Source organism: Haliaeetus albicilla, chromosome 24 (assembly GCF_947461875.1).
Source record: "Haliaeetus albicilla chromosome 24, bHalAlb1.1, whole genome shotgun sequence".
NCBI lineage: Eukaryota > Metazoa > Chordata > Aves > Accipitriformes > Accipitridae > Haliaeetus > Haliaeetus albicilla.
In genome coordinates, this window is record NC_091506.1 from 16,884,052 (window position 1) to 16,905,065 (window position 21,014).

The 21,014-nt window shown below is 45.9% G+C and overlaps 2 protein-coding genes across 6 annotated transcripts in view; both read right to left on the reverse strand.

Annotated features, from left to right (window-relative positions):
- The window catches only part of USP4 (ubiquitin specific peptidase 4), a 52,846-nt gene extending 37,640 nt beyond the window's left edge, over positions 1-15,206 (reverse strand). For 3 of the 5 annotated variants that reach the window (XR_011329701.1, XM_069812343.1, XM_069812345.1), the window contains exons 1-6: positions 15,058-15,192; positions 14,808-14,935; positions 14,357-14,487; positions 10,585-10,711; positions 9,218-9,363; positions 8,972-9,033 (exon numbers count right to left, since the gene is read on the reverse strand). Coding sequence is in view for 4 of the 5 variants with exons in the window: in XM_069812343.1 (XP_069668444.1) it covers positions 8,972-9,033; positions 9,218-9,363; positions 10,585-10,711; positions 14,357-14,487; positions 14,808-14,935; positions 15,058-15,158 (695 nt within the window). In the remaining variant the exon portion in view is untranslated. Of the gene's footprint in view, positions 1-807; positions 5,749-8,971; positions 9,034-9,217; positions 9,364-10,584; positions 10,712-14,356; positions 14,488-14,807; positions 14,936-15,057 lie in introns of those variants that run through there. The other 2 variants (XM_069812344.1, XM_069812342.1) reach the window with 2 other exon arrangements.
- A 4,388-nt stretch (positions 15,207-19,594) lies between these two features.
- GPX1 (glutathione peroxidase 1) lies at positions 19,595-20,603 on the reverse strand. Its single transcript, XM_069812351.1, has 2 exons — positions 20,333-20,603; positions 19,595-20,231 (listed from the first exon to the last, which is right to left on the reverse strand). Exons 1-2 carry the CDS (start codon positions 20,573-20,575, stop codon positions 19,866-19,868), a joined length of 609 nt encoding a protein of 202 aa, XP_069668452.1. The 5' UTR covers positions 20,576-20,603; the 3' UTR covers positions 19,595-19,865.
- Between the last annotated feature and the right edge of the window lie 411 nt (positions 20,604-21,014).

Below are 21,014 nucleotides of genomic sequence, written 5' to 3' on the forward strand. Positions count from 1 at the left end.
AGGAAAAAAAAATTTTAAAGATCAACTGAGAACACACTCTAAGTCACAGGGTACACTTTCACTTAAGGTTTGTCTGCTGAGATATCTGACAAATGAAAGAACATGGTTAAACAAGCAGCTAATTTTTTTCATTATATAGAAAAGCTTTATTAATGATTTTATTTACTAAATTATTGCTCTCCAAGAGAAAATAATCCATGCTGCTCCAAGATTAACTTATGTAAAAGACTCAGCCTGAGACTAGTAAGAATCTTTGCACTGTGCTTTCCCAGATTTCAACTTCAGAGGGAGGTGGAATTTAGAGAGTGTATTCAAAACTAAACGAAATATGAAACTACCCTTAATAAAAGAATGTCTTGAAAAAAAATTTAAGGATTCTCAGTAAAACAAACATCAAATAAGTTACAAACTACGGAGTATTAAGTATTTATGCATTTATATAAAGATATGCTAAAAAAGGGAAGGAAGCCAAATAAAATTCAGAACTGATTATAACTGACATGAAAAGAAAGCACAGAGCAATTATAAATGCATTACTATGGAGCAATGCCAATGATTCAAGAAAAAGAAGTTAAATTTAGCTTACTCACCAAGAACCTATTATGTAACAACAAAAAAACCAGAGCATCACTATTTCTTTTTGTCAATATAAATCCCTTAAAAATAGGTAAAAAGCTTTGTGAAATAACCCTTGTGTCATGATTTAGGCCCAGCCAGCAACTAAGCACCATGCGGTTACTTCCTCACTCCTCCCCCCTGCTCCGGTGGGATGGGAAGGAGAATCAGACGAAAAAGGTAAAAAACTCATGGGTTGAGACAAGGACAGTTTAATAGGACAACACAAGGAAAGAAGAAATAATGACAATAATACTAATAAAAAAATACACAAAGCGAGTGATGCACAATGCAATTGCTCACCACCCAGAACCCAATGCCCAGCACGTTACCAATCCGCGATACCTCCTCCCCCACCTGCCAGCTCCCCCAGTTTATATACTGAGCATGACATCATATGGTAGCAAACATCCCCTTGGCTAGTTCAGCTCAGCTATCCTGGCTGTGTCCCCTCCCAGCTTCTTGTGAAAATTAACTCTATCCCAGCCAAACCAAGGATACTAACCACCCCTTATTCTATACCACCTACGTCATGCCCAGATCCTACACTTTCCAATTAGTCACCACCACTTTTCCTGTCTTTTTTTAATACGCATATATATACACACACAGATCTCATTCCCTTAGTCTATGAGCCACCCCTCTAACGTGTCCATTGAGTTCATTTAATCCGTGACTTTGGGGCTCCATCTGTCTTAACAGTCTTTCAGGACAGAAGAGATGGTGTGTGGCATTGGATTGCTGCATCCAGAGCTCACAGCTGGTGTATTTGGCACAGCCCACACCCACAGTCTGCAGGTTGAAGATGTCTATTTTGAGGAAGTTGCTGGGCGCCAGTTGCTGAAGCCAGTTTAAGTTCCATCACTGCTGCACTTCACTCAGTTTCATCAAAGTCCATACTCTTTATTGATTTGGGCGATTCTTACTGTAATCCCATTGATATGGCATATAGCAACTGTAGTAGCAATGACATACAGCGGCAGGATTATTTAGCAATTAACATCATACAATTTAATTCATTGGCTATTCTCACCTGAAATCAAATGCCCTTGAGGTACACATTGAACTTCCCCGTCCTTCCGCATCACTCACCAAGTGCACCTAGGTCTTTGAGCAAAAGCAATCCCATGAATGGGTTTTCCTTTGCCTGAGGCGGGACTAACCCAGACTGTTTTCCCTAACATATTCTTCATGTACACTACAGGGACTTCATCCCCTTTTACAGTACATGGAAGTTTTCATTGGGCAGGGCCAGCTCGATTAGCAGATCCTCTAGTGTTGACTAACCAGTTGGCTTTTGCTAAATGTGTATCCCAATGTTTGAAGGTCCCACCCCCCATTGCGCTCTGTAGTTTATAGCATCACTGTAGTTTATAGCAGTCCATTGTATCATTCAATTTTCCTGGACCCTAGTGCATGATGGGGCATATGATACACCCACTCAATGCCATGCTCTTTGGCCCAGGTGTCTGTGAGGCTGTTTCAGAAATGAGTCCCGTTGTCTGACTCAATTCTTTCTGGGGTACCATGTCACCATAAGACTTGCTTTTCAAGGCCCAGAATAGCATTCCAGGCAGCGGCACGGGCCACGGGATATGTTTCCAGCCATCCGGTGGTTGCTTCCACCATTGTAAACGCATAGCGCCTGCCTTGGCAGGTTTGTGGGAGTGTGATACAGTCAATCTGCCAGGCCTCCCCATATTTATACTTCAGCCGTTACCCTCCATACCAGAGGCTTTAACCACTTGGCTTGCCTGACTGCAGCTCGTGTTTCACATTCATGGATAACCAGTGCAATATCATCCATAGTCAAGCCCACCCCTCGATCATGAGCCCATCTGTAAGTTGCATCTCTTCCCTGATGGCCTGAGGCATCATGGCCCCACTGATCCATAACTAATTCACCCTTATGTTGCCAGTCCAAATCCACCTGAGCCACTTCAATCTTGGCAGCCTGATCCACCTGCTGGGTGTTTTGATGTTCTTCAGTAGCCTGACTCTTGGGTACATGAGCATCTACGTGATGTACTTTTACAACCAGCTTCTCTAACCAGGCAGCAGTATCTTGCCCCAGTGCAGCAGCCCAGATGGGTTTGCCTCTGCACTGCCAGATGCTCTGCTTCCATTGCTGCAACCACCCCCACAGGGCATTTACCATGATCCATGAGTCAGTATAGAGATAGAGCACTGGCAGTTCTCCCCAGCTGTGGTGTAGAGCACATTTTTAACATCTTGTCCTGCCCAGACTGGCCCAAGGGCTACTGCATGAACTATTTCCTGTTTAATCTGTCCAAAGGCTTATTGTTGCTCAGGGCTCCATTTTAAAATCATTCTTCTTCTGGGTCACTTGATAGAGAGGGCTTACAATTAATACTGTAATCTGGAATATGCACCCTCCAAAAACCCACAACACTTAAGAAAGCTTGTGTCTCCTTTTTGCTAGTTGGTGGAGACATAGCTTCTATTTTGTTGATCGCATCCATTGGGATCTGACGATGCCAGTCTTGCCATTTTATTCCTAAAAAATGGATCTCCCGTGCAGGTCCCTTGACCTCACTTCGTTTTATGGCAAAACCAACCTTCAGAAGGATTTGAACTGTTTTCTTCCCTTTCTCAAAAACTACTTCTGCTGTGTTGCCCCACACAATGATGTCATCAATGTATTGCAGGTGTTCAGAGCTTCACCTTGTTCCACTGCAGTCTGGATCAGTCCATGGCAAATGGCGGGGCTTTGTTTCCACCCCTGGGGCAGTCAACTCCAGGTGTACTGGACAACCCTCTAAGCAAAAACAAAATGTAACCTGCACTCTGCTGCCAAAGGGATTGAGAAAAATGCATTAGCGATATCAATTGTGGCATATCACTTGGATGCCTTTGACTCCAGTTTGTACTGAAGTTCCAGCATTGCCAGCACAGCAGCATGACTTCATTCAGGCCACGACAGTCTACTGTTAGTCTCCACTCTCCATCAGATTTTCGCACTGGCCATATGGGACTATTAAAGGGTGAGCAAGTTCTGTTGATTGCTCCTTGGATCTCCAGTCGACAAATCAGCGTATGGCTGGGAATCAGTCTTGGTTGGTGCAACATTGCCACCGGTGCACTGTTGTGGTAGCGACTGGCACTTGTTGTTCTTTTACCCTCAGCAATCCCACAACAGAAGGGTCCTCCGAGAGACCGGGCAATGTAGACAGCTGTTCAATTTCCTCCATCTCCAAGGCAGCTATACCAAAGGCCCACCAGTACCCTTTTGGGTCCTTGAAATACCCTCTCCTGAGATAGTTTATGCCAAGGACACAGGGCCTCTGGTCCAGTCACAGTAAGGTATTTAGGCCACTCATTCCCCATTAGACTCACTTCAGCTTCCAATACAGTTAGCTGTTGGGATCCCCCTGTCACTCCAGAAATACAGATGGGTTCTTCCCCTTTATAGCTTGCTGGCATTAGGGTACGCTGTGCACCGGTATCTACCCTTATAGACCCTTATACTCCTGTGGGTTTGACAGGCCAGGCCATCGAATCCACACAGTCCAATAAACTCAGTTGTCCCTTTCCTCCACCTGGCTGGATGTAGGGACCCTCTAATCCTAGTCATAGTATTCTTTACACACTTTTTGTAAACATGAATCAGAAGTCCCTTCAAGAGGATCAGAAATGAGATCAGCCCTTCTACTCTGTCTGGGGAACTGCCCACTGGCAACTGGAGCAGCATTTTTCCGGGAAGAATCCCCTTTTGTGATTGTTTTTCCTTGCAACTCACTTACCCGTGCCTCTAGGGTTGAGGTAGGTTTTCCATCCCACTCCCTCATGTCCTCTCCGTGGTCACGCAGGTAAAACCACAGGGTACTACGTGGTGTGTACCTTCTATACCCTTTCTCTTCAGCAGAAGAATGCCGACTCCTAATAGCTGAGATAGGGGCCTGGACAGGTGCGGGGCAGAACTTATCCTCAAATCGCTGGAACTCTCGGGACAGTTTCTCAGCTAGCATGTCTGGCAGTTTCTCCACAGCTGAGATGCAGGCCCGTAGGGAAGAAGAGATACTTCCTTCGTATTGCTGGAGTCGTCCAGCCACTTCATCCACTGTCTGTCCCTCACCTTCTTTCCAGGACACTATGGCCAATGAGTTGGCATACAACGGTGGTACGCTTCGTAGAAACTTCCGCCACATGGGTTGCGTGCATTGCACTTCATCTGGATCTGTGGGTAACCGCTCATTATAAATCACCTCTAGCACAGCTAATTCCCTCAGGTACTGGATACCTCTCTCCATAGTGGTCCACTTGCCTGGGTGACATGTAATATCTTCCTTGAAGGGGTACCTTTCCTTCACACCCAACAGAAGTCGCCTCCAGAGGCTGAGCGTTTGTGTCTTTTTCCCAATCGCCTTGTCAATGCCCCCTTCCCTAGACAGGGATCCCAGCTGCTTGGCTTCCCTACCCTCTAATTCCAAGCTACTGGCCCCGCTATCCCAGCATCGGAGCAGCCAGGTGACAATGTGCTCACCTGGATGGCGGCTGAAATCCTTTTGTATATCTCGCAGCTCACTCGGGGATAGGGATCGGGTGGTTATCTTTGGTTCTGCCTCTTCCTCCCGTTCTTGTGATGACCCTGGTTCACTTTCATCCCTCATTAAGTGAGCTGATTTTTTTGTGTATTTCTTCTTCTGTACAGGTGCAACTGATACTGGCACAGTTTGGTTCTCTGGTTCAGCTGCAGTGCCTGTCGCTGGGGTTTGAGTAGCCACAGTGCCTGTCACAAGGGTTTGAGTACCCACAGTGCTTGTCATGAGGGTTGGAAGAGCTGCAGTGCCTGTTGGTCTGTTTTCCCTCCCTGCCCGCTGAGGGTGCTGCATAATATTGAGCAGTGTTTGGTAGATGCTGGCCAGGGCCCAGCACAGTGTGGTAAGTTGTGCCTCTTTGGAATAGCCACAGCATTTTCTTTTCAAATATTCTACCACTTCATGAGGGTTCTGTAGTTGTTCGGGAGTGAAGTTCCAAACCACTGGAGGTGAGAAGTTCTCTAGATACCTGCCCATATTCTCCCATATGCCGTGCCACCCATGACTATCCAGCCTTGGGGCAGATCTCTGGGTGGTATTCTTAAAAGAAGTTTTTTGTAACCCTAAACAAGACCTGAAACACATTAAGGAGACATAGCAATAAGAGCATGCTGGCGTGAACATCCCAAGGATATTCAAAATTCTCACAAGCTGTTGTAGTTAGCCTGAAAGAGAAAGGGGAGGTAAAAGAGCAGGAGAAAGTATCCCCCCTGCTCCCGTCTTCCCCATAGATTGGGTGCAATTGCTAATATATTCTGAGAGAAGGTGCCCGAGGTACAGGCATGACAACAATGCCACATAAAAGAACCAGCTTAACCTCATGACCAGTGATGTAATCATAAGTCGACATTACCTAGGTACAGCAAAATGACAGTCCTGATCCCTCTCCAAGGTGACAGAACATCACCGCAGGGAATACATAGTGCATATAAGAACTTAGATAACACCACCATGTGAACAAATGAACCAACATTGTGACCAGCGACTATTTAACTAATATAAGAAATGTGTATAACAAATTTACTTTAACACACTGTGGTCATATCCGTCATTATCTCAACCCTTTGGGCCCCACGTTGGGTACCAAAAAGGACTGTCCTGGTTTAGACCCAGCCGGCAACTAAGCACCATGCGGCCACTCACTCATTCCCTCCCTTGCCCCCATGGGATGGGAAGAAGAATCAGAAGAAAAAGGTAAATAACTCGTGGGTTGAGACAAGGACAGTTTAACAGGACAACACAAGGAGAGAAGAAATAATAGTAACAATAATACTAATAAAAGAATATATGAAGTGAGTTATGCGCAATGAAACATATACTGAGCATGACATCATACGGTATCGAATATCCCCTTTGCTAGTTCAGCTCAGCTATCCTGGCTGTGTCCCCTCCTAGCTTCTTGTGAAAATTAACTCTATCCCCACCAAACCCAGGACACCTTGAAAGAGCAGGAGAAAGAAAACTTAAAATCTACAAATGATCCAGTCTAGACTGCCACCAGCCCACTCACATTTGACATGGAGTGATGACACACAACAGAGGAAGCGCCAAAATGCAGAAGAAATGTCCCCTCAGACTGTCAACGTATATTCAACATAAATATCTAGACTCAATCATCTCTGAAAACATCTGAGCTGCAGGCTACCAGAAGACAGCAGTATACCATGGTAGATGCATTGCTAATTATGCCCTCTTCTTACAGGGAACTTTTTTTACTCCTCCTACATGCATCTGCCACTGCCCACACCATGAGGCAGGCTACTGGACACACCTGGTCCAGATCCAGTACAGCCTTCCTCATTATTTTCAACAGTACGAGTATGATTCATACATGGTTTTGGGGTGTTCAAGGCAACTGCTGTAGAATATTAGCAACTTAAAGACATAAAAAGGCATAGAAAACATCACTGAACCTAATAGGAAAATACTTACTGCTCGTTATCATCTTTTGTTATCATATGTCTATAACAGATTAAGTTCTCAACTTTTTCCTCCTTGCATTTCAAACACAGAAAGAATTTTAAAGTCCAATCTTCCTCCCTGACTTGCCTTATATGACACAGCCACCTTTTGCATAAGAAGGCATGATATTAGTCCAGCAGGGCTCATTATAATCCAAAGACATTAAAGCATACTGCTTTCCTGAGAGACAGGCTTTGCCCTGGCCACATAAAAAGGTCCTTCTCATTTGATCAGCAGTTTGTGTGCTGATCAGCACACACCAAAGTCAAGCCTAATGAGGAGGGGCAATCAAGCTTCTTCTTCCCCTCTTTGGCATCTGAAACAGTGTTTTTGAACAAACAGCTATTATGCATTTAACCTACAAGACTAAGTAAGGGCACAAGAGCCAAAGCACAGAACTTGCTAAACCAATGCACCCAACTGTATAAGGGAGACATTATGTGGAATATACAAGCTTAGTTTCTTAACTAACAGAGATAAGGACAAAGGAAATAGTTAGCCAAGACAGCATACAAAGGAACAGATAATCCTAGATGTATGACTTACTACAATTCTTCCAGCTACCCATTATCAACATCAAGTAAAAAAATTTCATGAGTTCTACATTATAATAAGCAAATCTTTATTTCTACATCATTAGAAAATACTAATCTGCACACTGATAACCATTTTCATTTAAATATCACTACAGGTTAATTAAAAGTCTTTACCTATCAGACTAGCTGCTAAAAAAAAGACAAGACTGAGGCCTGGGAATGCTACAAGGCTCCTTTTTAGCTTCGCTTCACATAGAAACAGAAGGTTACGATCTGGTCTTGCACAGCTCCCTCTCTAATACTGACCATCAACTAGTATTCAATTATGTACATGATATGAATGTTTAGATGCTTTTCACATTGTAGTCTTACAGAAAGTTCATTATAATCCTAGGAACATTCTCCTGATCCATTTACCCAGTATTATATCTCAGAAGTACAGAACTGTTTCAAAACAAGTTTCAGTGACCTATTTGATCCATTCTTCAAGTTTAACACTGGTAAGATCTTGATCTCAAATGAGATCACTTGGCAGCAAGCTCTACAAGTTAACTGTATTGTACAGAAAAACATTATCAAGTCTAATGGCCTACTCATGGGAAAGCAAGTAGGCCAGACTAGTAAAATCACAGGATTTTACCTTCTGTAGTATGACTGGATAAGAGCAGCTCTTTATCATTGTAAGCAACTTCCATTCTACACCACTCACTCTATACATACATTATTTCATCACTCCCCACCATATTGCTCATCTCTTCTCTAAATTAGATATTAGAGAGATAATATCTGTGTAAAATTTACAGGCTTCTAATTATCTTGGGTGGCAGGGGGGGTTGTTAAGCTATTTCTATACCTTTTTAAGGAGGAACTACCAGAACTCTGAGTATTCACTACTGGCAGCTTTGGAAGTATACTCCAAGATCCTTTTTGTTCCACAATGGTAGAAGACAGCTATTTTTTTTTACTGCGCAGTCTGCAGAGGTAACTTTTTAAGTAGACTAGCTCAACATAAATAGCACTTTCATCTCCTAAGCACTGTAGAAACCCAAGCTTATACAACCTATTTGAAATGGGCTTTAAAAAGAAGACTGTTGCCAAGACGAGAAACCAGCAGCAGAACCACCGAAGAATATTTATATTCAAGATTTTATCTCCTCCTTCAAAATACCCAAAACAAAGAAATGCATAATAAGCCAGTCAGTAATAATTAGGCTTTCACAGAGAACACATGGTCACTAAAAACAAGTGAACAAGCTTGACAAAATAGCAGAACCCATTAGAACATGATTGCTTGCTTACTTTGCCAGGAAATGCTGTCCAGGCCACGTGCCATCTTCATTCTTCACTTCTATTAGAACAACCTAAAAGAGAGTTCACGTAATAAAGATAACTACAAATCTGCTGCACATTTTGCAAAATCATTAACAAATCACATTTTCAATGTTTGCTCAAAGTACATAAAACCAAGTGAAAAAATTACACTCAGAGAAAGCAGTACATGAGAATCTAAAAAAAAAAAAAAAAAAAAAACGTTATGCCCCTTACCTGACGGTCATAGAGCCCTGCATCTTGCACAGTGCTATCCAGCTTGCTGAGCTGCTCGTAAGTGTTGCTCATATACCTGTTCCATAACCTAGTTTCCTTCTCGGCTGGGATATTAAACAGTTTTCTCATTTTTTTCTCAATGGTAGCTGTTCAGGAGGAAAAAAACAACACCAAAATACCTAAAACATGAGTGCTTTTGAAAAAAAAAAAAACCTGACAAGCCAGGCATTCAGCAAGGAGGTACAACACTGAACCTTCAAGATCCTTTGAATAGAAAATGTACCATGAAAGTTACAATTACTCATATAACTTGTCTAATATTTAGTCTGAAACAATGAATAACTTCTGTTTTCAGTCATGTATTTGCCTGTTAAGCCCTCAAACCAATAATGTTCAGAACACATTGAAAAGTTTCTGCCCAAAGGCCAACTTCTGTGAAACAGTCATCATTTAATGATGGTGGAACCATGATAACATAGGTTCAAAAAGGAAGTGTTTTCAGTTACTGTTGTCAGGCCACACATCAGCAAACTGAAAAAAAAAAAGCATCTTTATGGACATATGGACACATTTATGGACATATATGACAGCTGTCATTCACCATTTTAACACAGGAAAATACAGCCATGATACAGAAAGAGAGAGGGGCCAAATTTCAGGAAGAACACAAGTGTAGGAAGAGCCATTAAGAAGATGACTAAAATATTCACACACTAGGGAGAGGGAATTGTAAGAGAACCAGAGACAGAACTGCTTTACATGAGCGACATGGATGTTTCTTAAGGACATGAGTTAGTAAGCAATGTGTTCCTCAAAGCTCTTAACCACAACTCCCTGTGTTGCACACAGAATCACTGTGGCTGGAAGAAACTGAGGAGGTTCCTAGTCCAGTCACTCAAACCAGGGTCAACACTGAATTCAGACCAGACTGCTTGGGGCTTATCCAATCAGGTGTTCAAAACTTGCAAGGCAGGAGATTCCCTCACCCCTCCAGGCCCTGTTCAAATGTCTAGCTGTCCTAATAGGGAAAATGTTTTCATTATATTCAGTTGGAACCTGTCCTGTTTCAATTTATTACTACTGTCTGTTACACAGTTTTCTTGCTTTGTGACTCAGTAAATAGCTTGACTCCACATTCTTAGTAACCTCCTCATAGGTGCTACAAGGTCCCCCCAAAAGCCTTCTCTTCTCCAGGCTAAACACAGCTCCCTCAGCCTCTTCTCACACATGACACACTCCAACCCCAACTGTCCTGTTGGTACCCACTAGACTTGCGCCAGTTTATCAACATCAATCTTGTTCTGGAGGACACAAAATATCTCAAGGTAGCATCAGACCACAGCTTCATGCATCAGAGAACTACTTACCAACAGTATCTGCTTTGCTAAAGTGGCAGCTAATTACATTGTCAGGATCACTGCTCTCACACAGCTTCAGCTCAAGAAGATAAACTTCAACCTTATAGTGCTTCACAAACAGACCATATTCCACTACCTGCAAACAAAAGGCAGATGCGAGAAACAAAATAACTCAAAGTTAAAATACCGAGCAGCCCTCTGTAAGGTACACCTGTCTAAATACTTTAAGTCTTTAGGAGTCTTGCAAGTCAAGCCATAAACTGAACACTGACTTGTTCTCATGTCCAGATTCAGTCACAGCCTACATCAGCTTGTTTTGGGGTTTTGTTTTTAAAATGTAAGAAATCCCAGTACTTTCCTTCCCCAGTGGATTCAAAGGTCCCATCATCACAGCTGAACTAAAAGTGCCAGCTAATTACCCATGAAGAATATTTGATCACACAGATGAAATACATTCTAGAAAAAAAAAAATTATCTTTTGTCCCTAGTCTTTGGCTAAGGCTTACATAAAAAAAACCAAACAAGCCTGGAACACTGGAGCAAAATCCTTTCTATTAGAAGAGAGTAAGACAAAGCATTAATGATTTTTCTGCATGGTATACGGAATCTACCTCATGACTCTCTCCTTGCAAAAACAAACAAATCTGTCAGAACGTGTTTTGATGACATTGCTTCATTTCAGTCATTTTCAAATCAATTTTGCATTTGAGAGAATACTTCAATAGGTACATCTACCCATCCCATGAGCTTTAAGCATATTTTTAAAAAGGTATTCTGTAAGACTAGACACAACTCTTCACCTACAGATCATAAAAGACTTTATACCAGAAAGAAAAGCACGTTTCAGAGGCCATTTATGAGACAACTGTGACGTAACTGATGAAAAAAAAAAAACAAACAAAAAAACCTCAAACAACTCAATTCTCTCCCCAGTTCTTTGCAGCTATAGAGCCTATGAAATTGAGATCATATTTAATTGAACCAGCAGGTATAATTTTTAAGAGTAACAGTGTTTAAGAGCCATTTGGACAATGCCTTTAATAATTTGCTTTAACTTTCGGTCAGCCCTGAAGTGGTCAGGCAGTTGGACTGGATGATTGTTGTAGGTCCCTTCCAACTGAAATATACCTATTCTATTCTATGCGCATGACCCCAGATTTGCCATGATCTACATCTGTATCATTTTACAGAAAAAAAAAAAACAAAACCCACAAACTTTACCCAGCCTTGGAAAGAAACAAAGCATTAAGACTAAGACTTACTGTGAGAATTTGGCTAAATTATGCTTCCCTCTTCTGAGCTTTTATAGGGTTGTATTAGATATGCAAGGTGCTTTGAAGCTAAATGATTAAAAAATACATTTGCAAAGATCTTCAGTATTTTGCTGTTACAACAGAAAGAGAAAGTAAAACTCCCTGTTTAAACAGCCTGACAGACAAATTAGACTTTTTTTTTTTTTAAAGAATGCAAAGGAACCAATTCACAAGTTCTCCATTTCTTTTTCAGAAGGAATTTCATTAAGTGGGACTTCCTGTTCTCCAGTATTCTATAGTTAGAAACAAATAAAAACCATATTTAGAATTGGAAGAACTCTTTCCAAGAAGAAGTTTCTGATCAGATCACTGTGCCCGTTAGGACGGATGAATGGCAAGAGTCGTCTCTAATCACCTGCAGATGTCTTTTTAAACAGTGTCTGATCAGCTAGCTCGTTCTCTGTCAAAGTAAAACTCTGGTCATCCCATTGGACAGCAATCTGAGCACAACACGCATTCAACCGCTGAGGAAGCACACTGTTCTATATTTTGCACATTAATACACTTTGTAGTGGGGCTCTATATAAGATTGCCTGAAAATATGGTTTGAGATTATCAAAAGAAACCCAAACCACAAATAAAATCTAATCTAATCCTCCTGTACTTGTCTCTGATCATCAGGCACATAGGGATGGAAGAAATACCAGCTTGTAAAAATCACAAAGATGCCTGAAAATTACTTCCCAAATCCTACTTTTACAGATATTTTGATATATGAATTACAGCTGATCCAGCTTTAGGAAAAGGATTAAAGCATTCAAGGGCCGCAAGTTTAACTATTTTACTTTCAATGCTATCTGGAGAACACTAACCAGATACTGACCACATTCTACTCAGGTGCAGTTCTGCAGCTTGTGTGTCCCACTGACCTTTCAATTTATATTTTTTGTAAGAGGCTGTAACATCCCACAAACATACTATGCTGCTATATTTCAACATTTTTTTAAAATATAAAAATCAGTTATCAGGTTAACAATAAACAACAGAGACTGAAACTCTCATAGCAATTCAAAACTTTAAAAATTTAATCTTAACTGGACCACAATAACTTGGCATCTTATGTCTATAAAACAGCACTAGCTCTAAGCTCTAGCCCTCAATAACTACAGCGTTGAATAGTGGCATCTGATACCCCAGGAGAAGGAGTCTCAGAGTTAAGCCTGTCACCCAAGTGTTTCCCCAATAGCTTCCAAACCTCTTGTCCAACTTCCAAATTTTTCAGAAAAGCGAGTGTCTAATAACATCCCGGGCTTTGTGAAAGTGGTTAGCCAGTTCAGGAACAAAAGCTTCCTCATTCAGAGAAGCACTAATCAGTAACAGTTCTAGTTTTCCTTCTCAGTATAGATTTTCTATTCCTCAAGAAGTTATCTGTTTCTACTAAACCCACATCTCCTTTATCTGCTATAATCCTTTTCCACTCCCCCCACTTCTGGTTTACACAGGAGTTCTGTCTACTCAGCAGAGTGAAGCTGGGGTCACCTAGTGAGCCTGGGATCATTTACACTTTCTGAAGATGTCAGAATTTCTCGTTACATACAATTTCTAGCCCACACTGAAAGACAATGTTCCAGTACCACTGATCAGCATGAGTGGGCCTCCAAGAGAGGGATCTTTCTTTCTTTTACCATTCCGGTGTCACATTTTCCTGGGTCTTGCACACCTAGAAGCAACCCTTACTGTAACATAATGCTATTTAAACTTAAGCAATATTAATTCTGTACAATAATCACTACACCAAACGAATAGTGTTGATATAGTCTTTATGAACCCCACAGACTGGCACTGCTCAATTTAGTCAGTGCAAAAACCTACGACTAAAATAAAAACAAAAAACCTTTTACCCATAAACGAGAGTCTGACAGTTTTCCAAAGAAGCAGCCTGTAAATCTCACTTTCTGGAACAGATTATATACTCAGAATGCATTCATGACTGCATTTGCCAAACAAAAGTAAGACTTACAGAACAAAACCACAAATAGTCTCTTCTCATGATTTTAGAATCACAGATTTTGGAAGAGAAAACAAGAACCACCTTAAACTCCAGAGGAAGTCCCTAAGCCATCTGTACTAAAAGACCACTTATTCCAATGCCTCATTCTGTCCTGGAAGATCGATAAGCTTGACTAACAACTTGCATTTTTCAACAAAACACAAACTATTCCATGCAACATAAAAGCACCGCACCGGTCCAAACAATCATAACATAAAAAGTTAAACAGAACAATGTTCATGGTTCTCACCCCATATAACCCATCAACTGAGAATCACTGAAGATTCAGGCATTTTAACTGTAACACTGGAAGGTCATTCTTTCAGGTACCAAGTCAAAGAGACCTCATGTTATTATCTCCAAAGAGCTGCTGAGGATCCTGTCTTAACTCACTTCTAACAAAATAAACATCGTCTAAGTTTGGTAGAGATCAGAAAATGAAACCAGGCTGAAGAGACCTTGGTTCACCCATACTTACTTTTCTCACAATAGGCTGCTGTCCATCTATGCAGCCATACCACTTTACTAGTTTATTCCAGGCTTCAGTGGGAACCAATACGTAATCTAGCTCGTCAATGAGGTGTTCTTTTAAACTCTGGGTTTCTGGATCTAAAAGGGAGACAAACATAAGAAAGCATGGCATCAGACAGCATCCTTTCTTCTCATGACCCACACACATACTACCACGACGCTAAAAAATACCAACCCTCCCACAAGCGGGCAGAAACCGCACCAGCCTCCTCCTCACTTACGAGGCCGGCAGGGCCACTTGTATCCTCCCGGGACACAGCGCTTCAAAAGCGAAAGCTGCACGACGAGACGACGGCAGGTGGGAGCCACTTACCCGAGCCGGGGCTGCGACCCAAGCACCAAACCCCACCGCCCAGGGCCCCGCTCCCCGCGGCCCAGCGCCGCCGGGCAGCACTCACCGCCGAAGAGACCCGAGTTGTCGATAGGCCCAGGGAAGAGGCCGGGATCGCCCGCGCCGAACATATCCCAGCTGTCGAAGCCCACGTACTTCTTCCACTGCTTGAACCAGCGGCTGTCCACCAGGTACCTGCAACACACGGCACCGGCCGGCGCGGCCCCCCTCAGCGGCGGCCCGGCCCGCTCCTACAGGCCCCGCCGCCCGGAGGGGGAAGGAGACGGAGGGAGGGAGGGCCGGCCGGCTACACTCACCAGGACTCCCCCGGCCGGAGGGCCGTGGCCAGCAGCGGCCCCAGCTCGGCCCGCTGTACCGTCGCGTCCGGCCGCGCCCCGCCGCCTTCAGCCGCCGCCATGTCGCTGCGCGAGCCCCGTCGCGGGCGGATGTCGGCCCGCGTACGCATGCGCGCTGGGTCAGCCTGCTGCGCTCGCCCCGCCCGCGCGCCCTCTGACGGGGTGGGCGGGGCCGCGCGCGGCGGGGGGGTGAGGCTGGCGGCGCGAGCGCTATGGCGGTGGCCGCCATCTTGTAGTCGCGGTCCAGGGGTTCGCGCTGGGCCGCCCCGCTGCCCCGGAATGCGGGCCCTTGGTGGGCGCAGCTCTCCCCGGGCCTCTAGTGCTGGCGGGGCAGCGAGCAGGCAGGGCTGGAAGCTGCGAGGGTGCAGGGAGGCCTCGTCCCCGAGGTGGCTCCGTGGCCGAGAGGGTCTCCCGGGGAGGCCTCCTCCAAAGCAGGTGGCGGAAGTGTTTGGTGTGGACTCCGTGGTTTCAGCGTTACATGCTCCGTTTTCTGTGGCGACTTGACTTCACGGAGGCCTTTGGTCAGAGCGTTGGCTAGGGAAGGAGGCTTCAAATTGTTAACAGGAATAGATGGGAGGATGGGTCTGATTAACCAGGTGGGGAGCGCTCAGGAGTTTTGAAAGTGTCTCTGGAAAGACTCTCCCAAGAAGCAATTTAGGCATTTGTCTCTCGAGTAGCATATCCTGTGCTGTTTTAGGAAGCCTGTCCTTCAGAAGTGGGAAAATTGGGAAGGATTCAGATGATGATTTAGAGACTTAAAAACCTGCTTTAAACTGGTACACCAAAGAAATCCATTTACCTCACAGAAAAAAAGGCAGGGGGTGATGTGCTGGGGCTGTGACTGTCTGTGCAGGCGAGCACTCTTCTGGGCAGCCAGTGTCCAGCAGCATGGTAGGCAGCTGGGCTCTACCTCCTGCCAGCCAGGCCTGGCAGCGCTGCAGCTATCCAGGGTAAATTGCTAAAGGCCTTTTATGTTTTTGACGGCAGGGCAAGTCCATCCACTTAACACTGAAAAAGAAGACCCATTTTCTCCTTCCAGTGAGAGTTGAGTCCTGTTACTTACTCCTGTTTTTCTCAAAGGGCAGGGCCCCTTTGGGCTTCAAGGAACTAACACACCCTGTTATGGCAAGACTGGGTGTGTTTTTAAAATGAGTCAGCTGTTCTGAGATAATGCTTACGTGGCTGACCTCACTCTTCTAATGAATTACCTATTCCTAATAGAAAATCCAATAAACAATTAAAATGGTCTCATTCAAAGCTTCCTGATTCAGTACTAGGAAATGACATTATTACAGTTTCACCGTAGATGGGAGTGTCTGTGTTCTCCTGTGTCCTCAAGCACTTTCCTTTCAGCCATTCGGCTTCCTGCCCTTGTCTCCAGCTGAACTAGATGGCTGCTCGCTTCGAGAGTGGCACTGACAGGAACAAAGCCCTTTCAAGTGCCACCCAGTTGGAGGCAGGTGTTTCCTACCTGCCCTACAATGACGATCAAAAACAGTGACTAAAATCTATCTTAAAAGTTAGTGGGTGCAACAAAGCTCAGCAGGAAGAGAAAGGGGTTTTAAATAGCTGAAAGAACATTTAACAGGCTGAGTAAGAAAAGTCTTAGGCTCCACTGGATGGCATTTCCATTGAGTAGACACTTCTGAACACCACATCTCATCAGCCATGATTTCAAGAGATGTGCTAGGGTTTGGTGGGCAGAACACTAGGGAACCTGGGAGAGGGAGATAGGGGCAGGAATAATAATCTTCTTTGCAGCTAGTTAACACTCCTGACAGCTTCAAATACCTGATTAAAGATTTAAGAAGTTGATGGCAACAATCAGCAGCTAAGGGAGGGAAGAGGGGAGAAAGGGAGGGGGATATGTGGGACTCTGATATGTAGAAGAATGGAAAAGCAGGGTGATCACTAGCAAGGATTAGCTGTTTGCAATAAAAGTGTACAAAAAAAATAGAGTGTAGGAGTGTAGATGTGGCAGACACCAGATGTTGAAAGGACAACATCCTCAAGCCACGGAAGCATCCATGTGTGCTAAAGTAGTATTATTTTAAGGTTTCCTTCTGAGTCAGTCTGTTTCTGAAATTACAGAAATAGAACTCGGCCATTTTGTAATCCCTGAGGAATCACCTGGGATTCTTCAGATCTACCCTCAGCATAGAGCTGCTACCTGTAGCGAAACATTTTCATCCCTTCTGGTCACAACACCAAATAACATTTGGGCACAAGAACCTGCGTGGGGCTGTGCTCTTCTGCAGGTGTTGCTGCCGAAGGTTTCCAGCCTGTAGGCTGCCCTTTCCACCACAGCCCGCTTTACCCCAGAAGCCACCTACTCTGGAGAATGCTGAAACGAGACAGGGGATAACAAGGCTGGGAGGCTTTTATCTACACTGCAGAGTTCCTGCTGGGTGTGCTTACACTGGAATCGTTCATTTTCCTGCTGGCATGGCTAATTTTCATCCTGGAATCGCGTCACTGTACTTCTGCTGGCGTGGCTCTATCTGTTCTGGAGCTACTGCTTTGTTTTTCTGCTAGCACAGCCCCAGCAGCCGGAAGGTAAATAAATCCCTTGGCCATTAGCACTGAATAAGCACGGCGTAAGATGCCTTTCTGACCGGCGGGCTCAGTGATAGACCCTTTCTGGCAGGGGTGCCACTGGAACAGCAGCAGTTGTTGGGATTGGCTCCCCCACGGCAGTGGGGAACAGGCAAAGCAAAGGAGGTCCCACTCAAATGGCTCAAGTTTGGTGAGTCAAGATTGAGGAAGTGCCACAGCTCGTGCGGAGAAAGATTTTTCAATGCAGTGAGTTCCTGCTGCCCATGATCCTCTAGACTCTCCACGTATTTCAACATCCTGCATTAACGAGGGAAGTAGATTCAACTGAAAAAATAATCCCCCAAATCAAGCAGCTTCTGCTCCAAAGCTGAAACAGCTACTGAAAACATCCTGTTTTTCCACAAAGCTGTACTGGAAGTTAAGAAATAGCCCGGTGAGGATTGTGCAATCCAAGTTCAAAGATCGATGACTCAGGGGCAGCGGCAAGCAGGGTGGAGCCGGCTGTAGGTTTTGCCCCACTGTCTCTCCTCAGACTGGAGGGGGGCCTGAATGTAGGTACAGTAACAAAGTAACCGGTGAATTGGTGAGGTGAGAAGCTATGAACAGGAAAAAAGCGAAGAACCTCAAATCCCAAGTGTTTTTAATTATGAAAACAGTGCACTGATGCTTGAAAGTGTTATGCCTTCCCTTTGAAAGCCCGAGTTTCTAGTCTGTGTTGAGTACTCCTCAGTCCAGCACCAAGTTTATACTCAGTGCTATGAGGCCTCGTGAGGAGTGCCTTGTAATGCAAACGTGCTTACAGAGCCATTTAAGGAGTGAAAATTTACCTGCAGAAGGACCTGAGCCACTGGGCAGTAAGATGGCAGGTGAAATTTGGCACAGGCTTGCGGTTTTCCAGGGGAAACCAACCCTAATTCCAGCCATTTGGCAACAGGCTGTAAACCCAGGATTGCCACACAGCAACAACATGCCAGGATTGTTGTAACAGCTCCATGAAATACCCATCAGTTCCGTGGTTGGCCGGAGTCAAAAAAGTGTTAGGGAAGGAATAAAAAGAAGAAAATACTGCCTGAACCCTGGGCACCTGCACTTTGTCACATGCAATTCCTGTTCCCAAAGGGCAACAAGGACACTCTGAGGCAAGGCACAGTTTCCGTGGGAGAAGTGGTTGAATGCGCCGGTATTCTGCACTGGGAACACAAAAGAACTGGTTCTTTCTGTGATTCCCTGCGTTGGGGATGCACAAAGGTGATACGGGCTTCATGTAGGACTGGGTGAGTATGTAGAGGTCCGTGTTGGGCTACCACCGATGCAAAATGGGATAGAGCCAGGAGATAGCGAGGGGGCAGTGGCTCCGCAACAAGGGGAGGGACAGCGGGCGCTCCTGCTCTAAGGTCCCCCCTGAGCATCTGCTGATGGAGGCCAAATGACAAGGTGCGCCTTGGCCAAAGAGCTGTTCTTCCCCAAGCCCTCTTCCAGCACGGCTGGAGCAGCGCAGGCTGCAGAATCGCTCATCTACCTGCCTGAATGGTTGTTAACCTGTCGTGGCCTGTCGTTGGTAGCCAAGTTGGAGTTTGTCAGCCAGTGTAAAATCACACCCTGGCCATGTGCCGCTATGTCTTTCCTCCACAGGCAAGCCTCAAGTGAGGTCCAGTAAGCAGTTTTGCAAAATATTTCTGTTCTGTGCCGCCCCCCGCTCTGCCAAGCTCGTTACGCGCAGGGCAAGATGTGGCACTGATTCACAGTTTGCAGAGCCCGCAGATGTTGTTTGCCCATCACACTGCCCTAGGTTTGCATTCAGATTTCAGCCTGACTGCGCTATCGTGCTCGAGTGCTTTGAGTCAGCCCCTGTGAGCACCCACACGAGCTGATGAACAGGTAAGATGGCCACAATGCTTTACCCAACTTGCCCGGATTTATAAAGCCACAGCCGTCAAGAAAGTACATGTATTTTTTTTATTCAGAGAATCACAGTAAGCTACTGAGACTCACAGCTGCTTTCCCCGGCATAGTTTCCCAAACATTCACATGCAACTTTTGAAAACATCAGGTACACTTCGAGAATTTGGAAGGTGCACCATCATAAGCAAAACCTGCACGAGACATTGGGATTTCTGCCAGAGCAGCAGCCCCCTGCGAGAGAAACAGGCAGGAGCACAGCAAGCTGAGCAGGGAGGGAGGGGGCCGGGCCGCGAACGCTGCGACGCTCGGCTTTATTCGAGAACATTCCTGGGTACCTTCTGCAGAAGCAATTCAATATCATCCTGGATCTTGATGGTTTCGAAATGCCGGCTGTAGCGTTTGAAGGGCACGCCGTCGGGGCCGATGAGGAACTTCTCGAAGTTCCAGGAGATGTCGTTGCGGCAGACGGGGGACCAGATGATGTACTGCGGGTTGGTCATCAGCGAGGAGGGGTCGTCGTGCGGGAAGGGCAGCGCCTCTCTCAGGAAGGCGAAGAGGGGGTGCGCGTTCTTCCCGTTCACCTCGCACTTCTCGAACAGGAGGAAATTGGGCTTGTACCCGTTGCCGGGACGAACGTGCTCCAGCGAGAGCGGGATCTCCTCGTTCGTAGCATTTTCCTAGGGACGCGAAAAGAAAACCGCCCCGAGCGAAGCCCATGAGAGCCCAGCCGGGGACGGGCGGCTCCTCCCCGCTCCCCGGCCCCCGCCGCCCGCCCTACCTGGTGCCCGAACTGGTTGCAGGGGAAGCCGAGGACCTGCAGCCCGCGGGGGCCGTACCGCCGCTGCAGCTCGTTGAGCTGCAGGAAGTCGCGGGTGGTGGTGCCTCAGAGCGTCGCCACGTTGGACACCAGCAGCACCTTCCCCCGCAGCGAGCCCAGCGCCAGCGGCTCCGCCGCGCCCAGCGGCCGCGCCGACATCCCCGCCAGCCCGCCCGACGCCGCGCCCGCTCCCGCCGCCGCCATGGCCAGCACTGCCGGGCCGGGCCGGGCCTGCTTCCCGCCCGCCGCTCCGCCCCGCCCCGCCGGGACCCCTCCTCCTCCGCCGCTCACCACCTCTCCGGGCGGCGTCGCCCCCCCCGGCCCTCCCTCCTCCCTCGGAGCCTTCCCCGGGACCACGGGGACTCTCTACTCTCACCAGCCGCCCCCCCCCCCCCCCCCCGGCCTTTTTCCCATCTTCACGGAAAGGCTCAGCGTTTTTCTGATCCAGTAGAAGCTCAGAATTGGGTGGTTTACACATCCGCGGGTAACAGACAGGGAAGCGGCACCGCTTCTCAGAAACGCTGTGGAAAATCGGCAAAACGCAAAGCGGTCCCAGCAGCTAGAACCCTCGTGGTGACAAGGCCGCCCGAGTACGGCGGCGGCACCGGGGGCTGCAGCGCCCTGCTAGAGCCGCTTTGGGGGG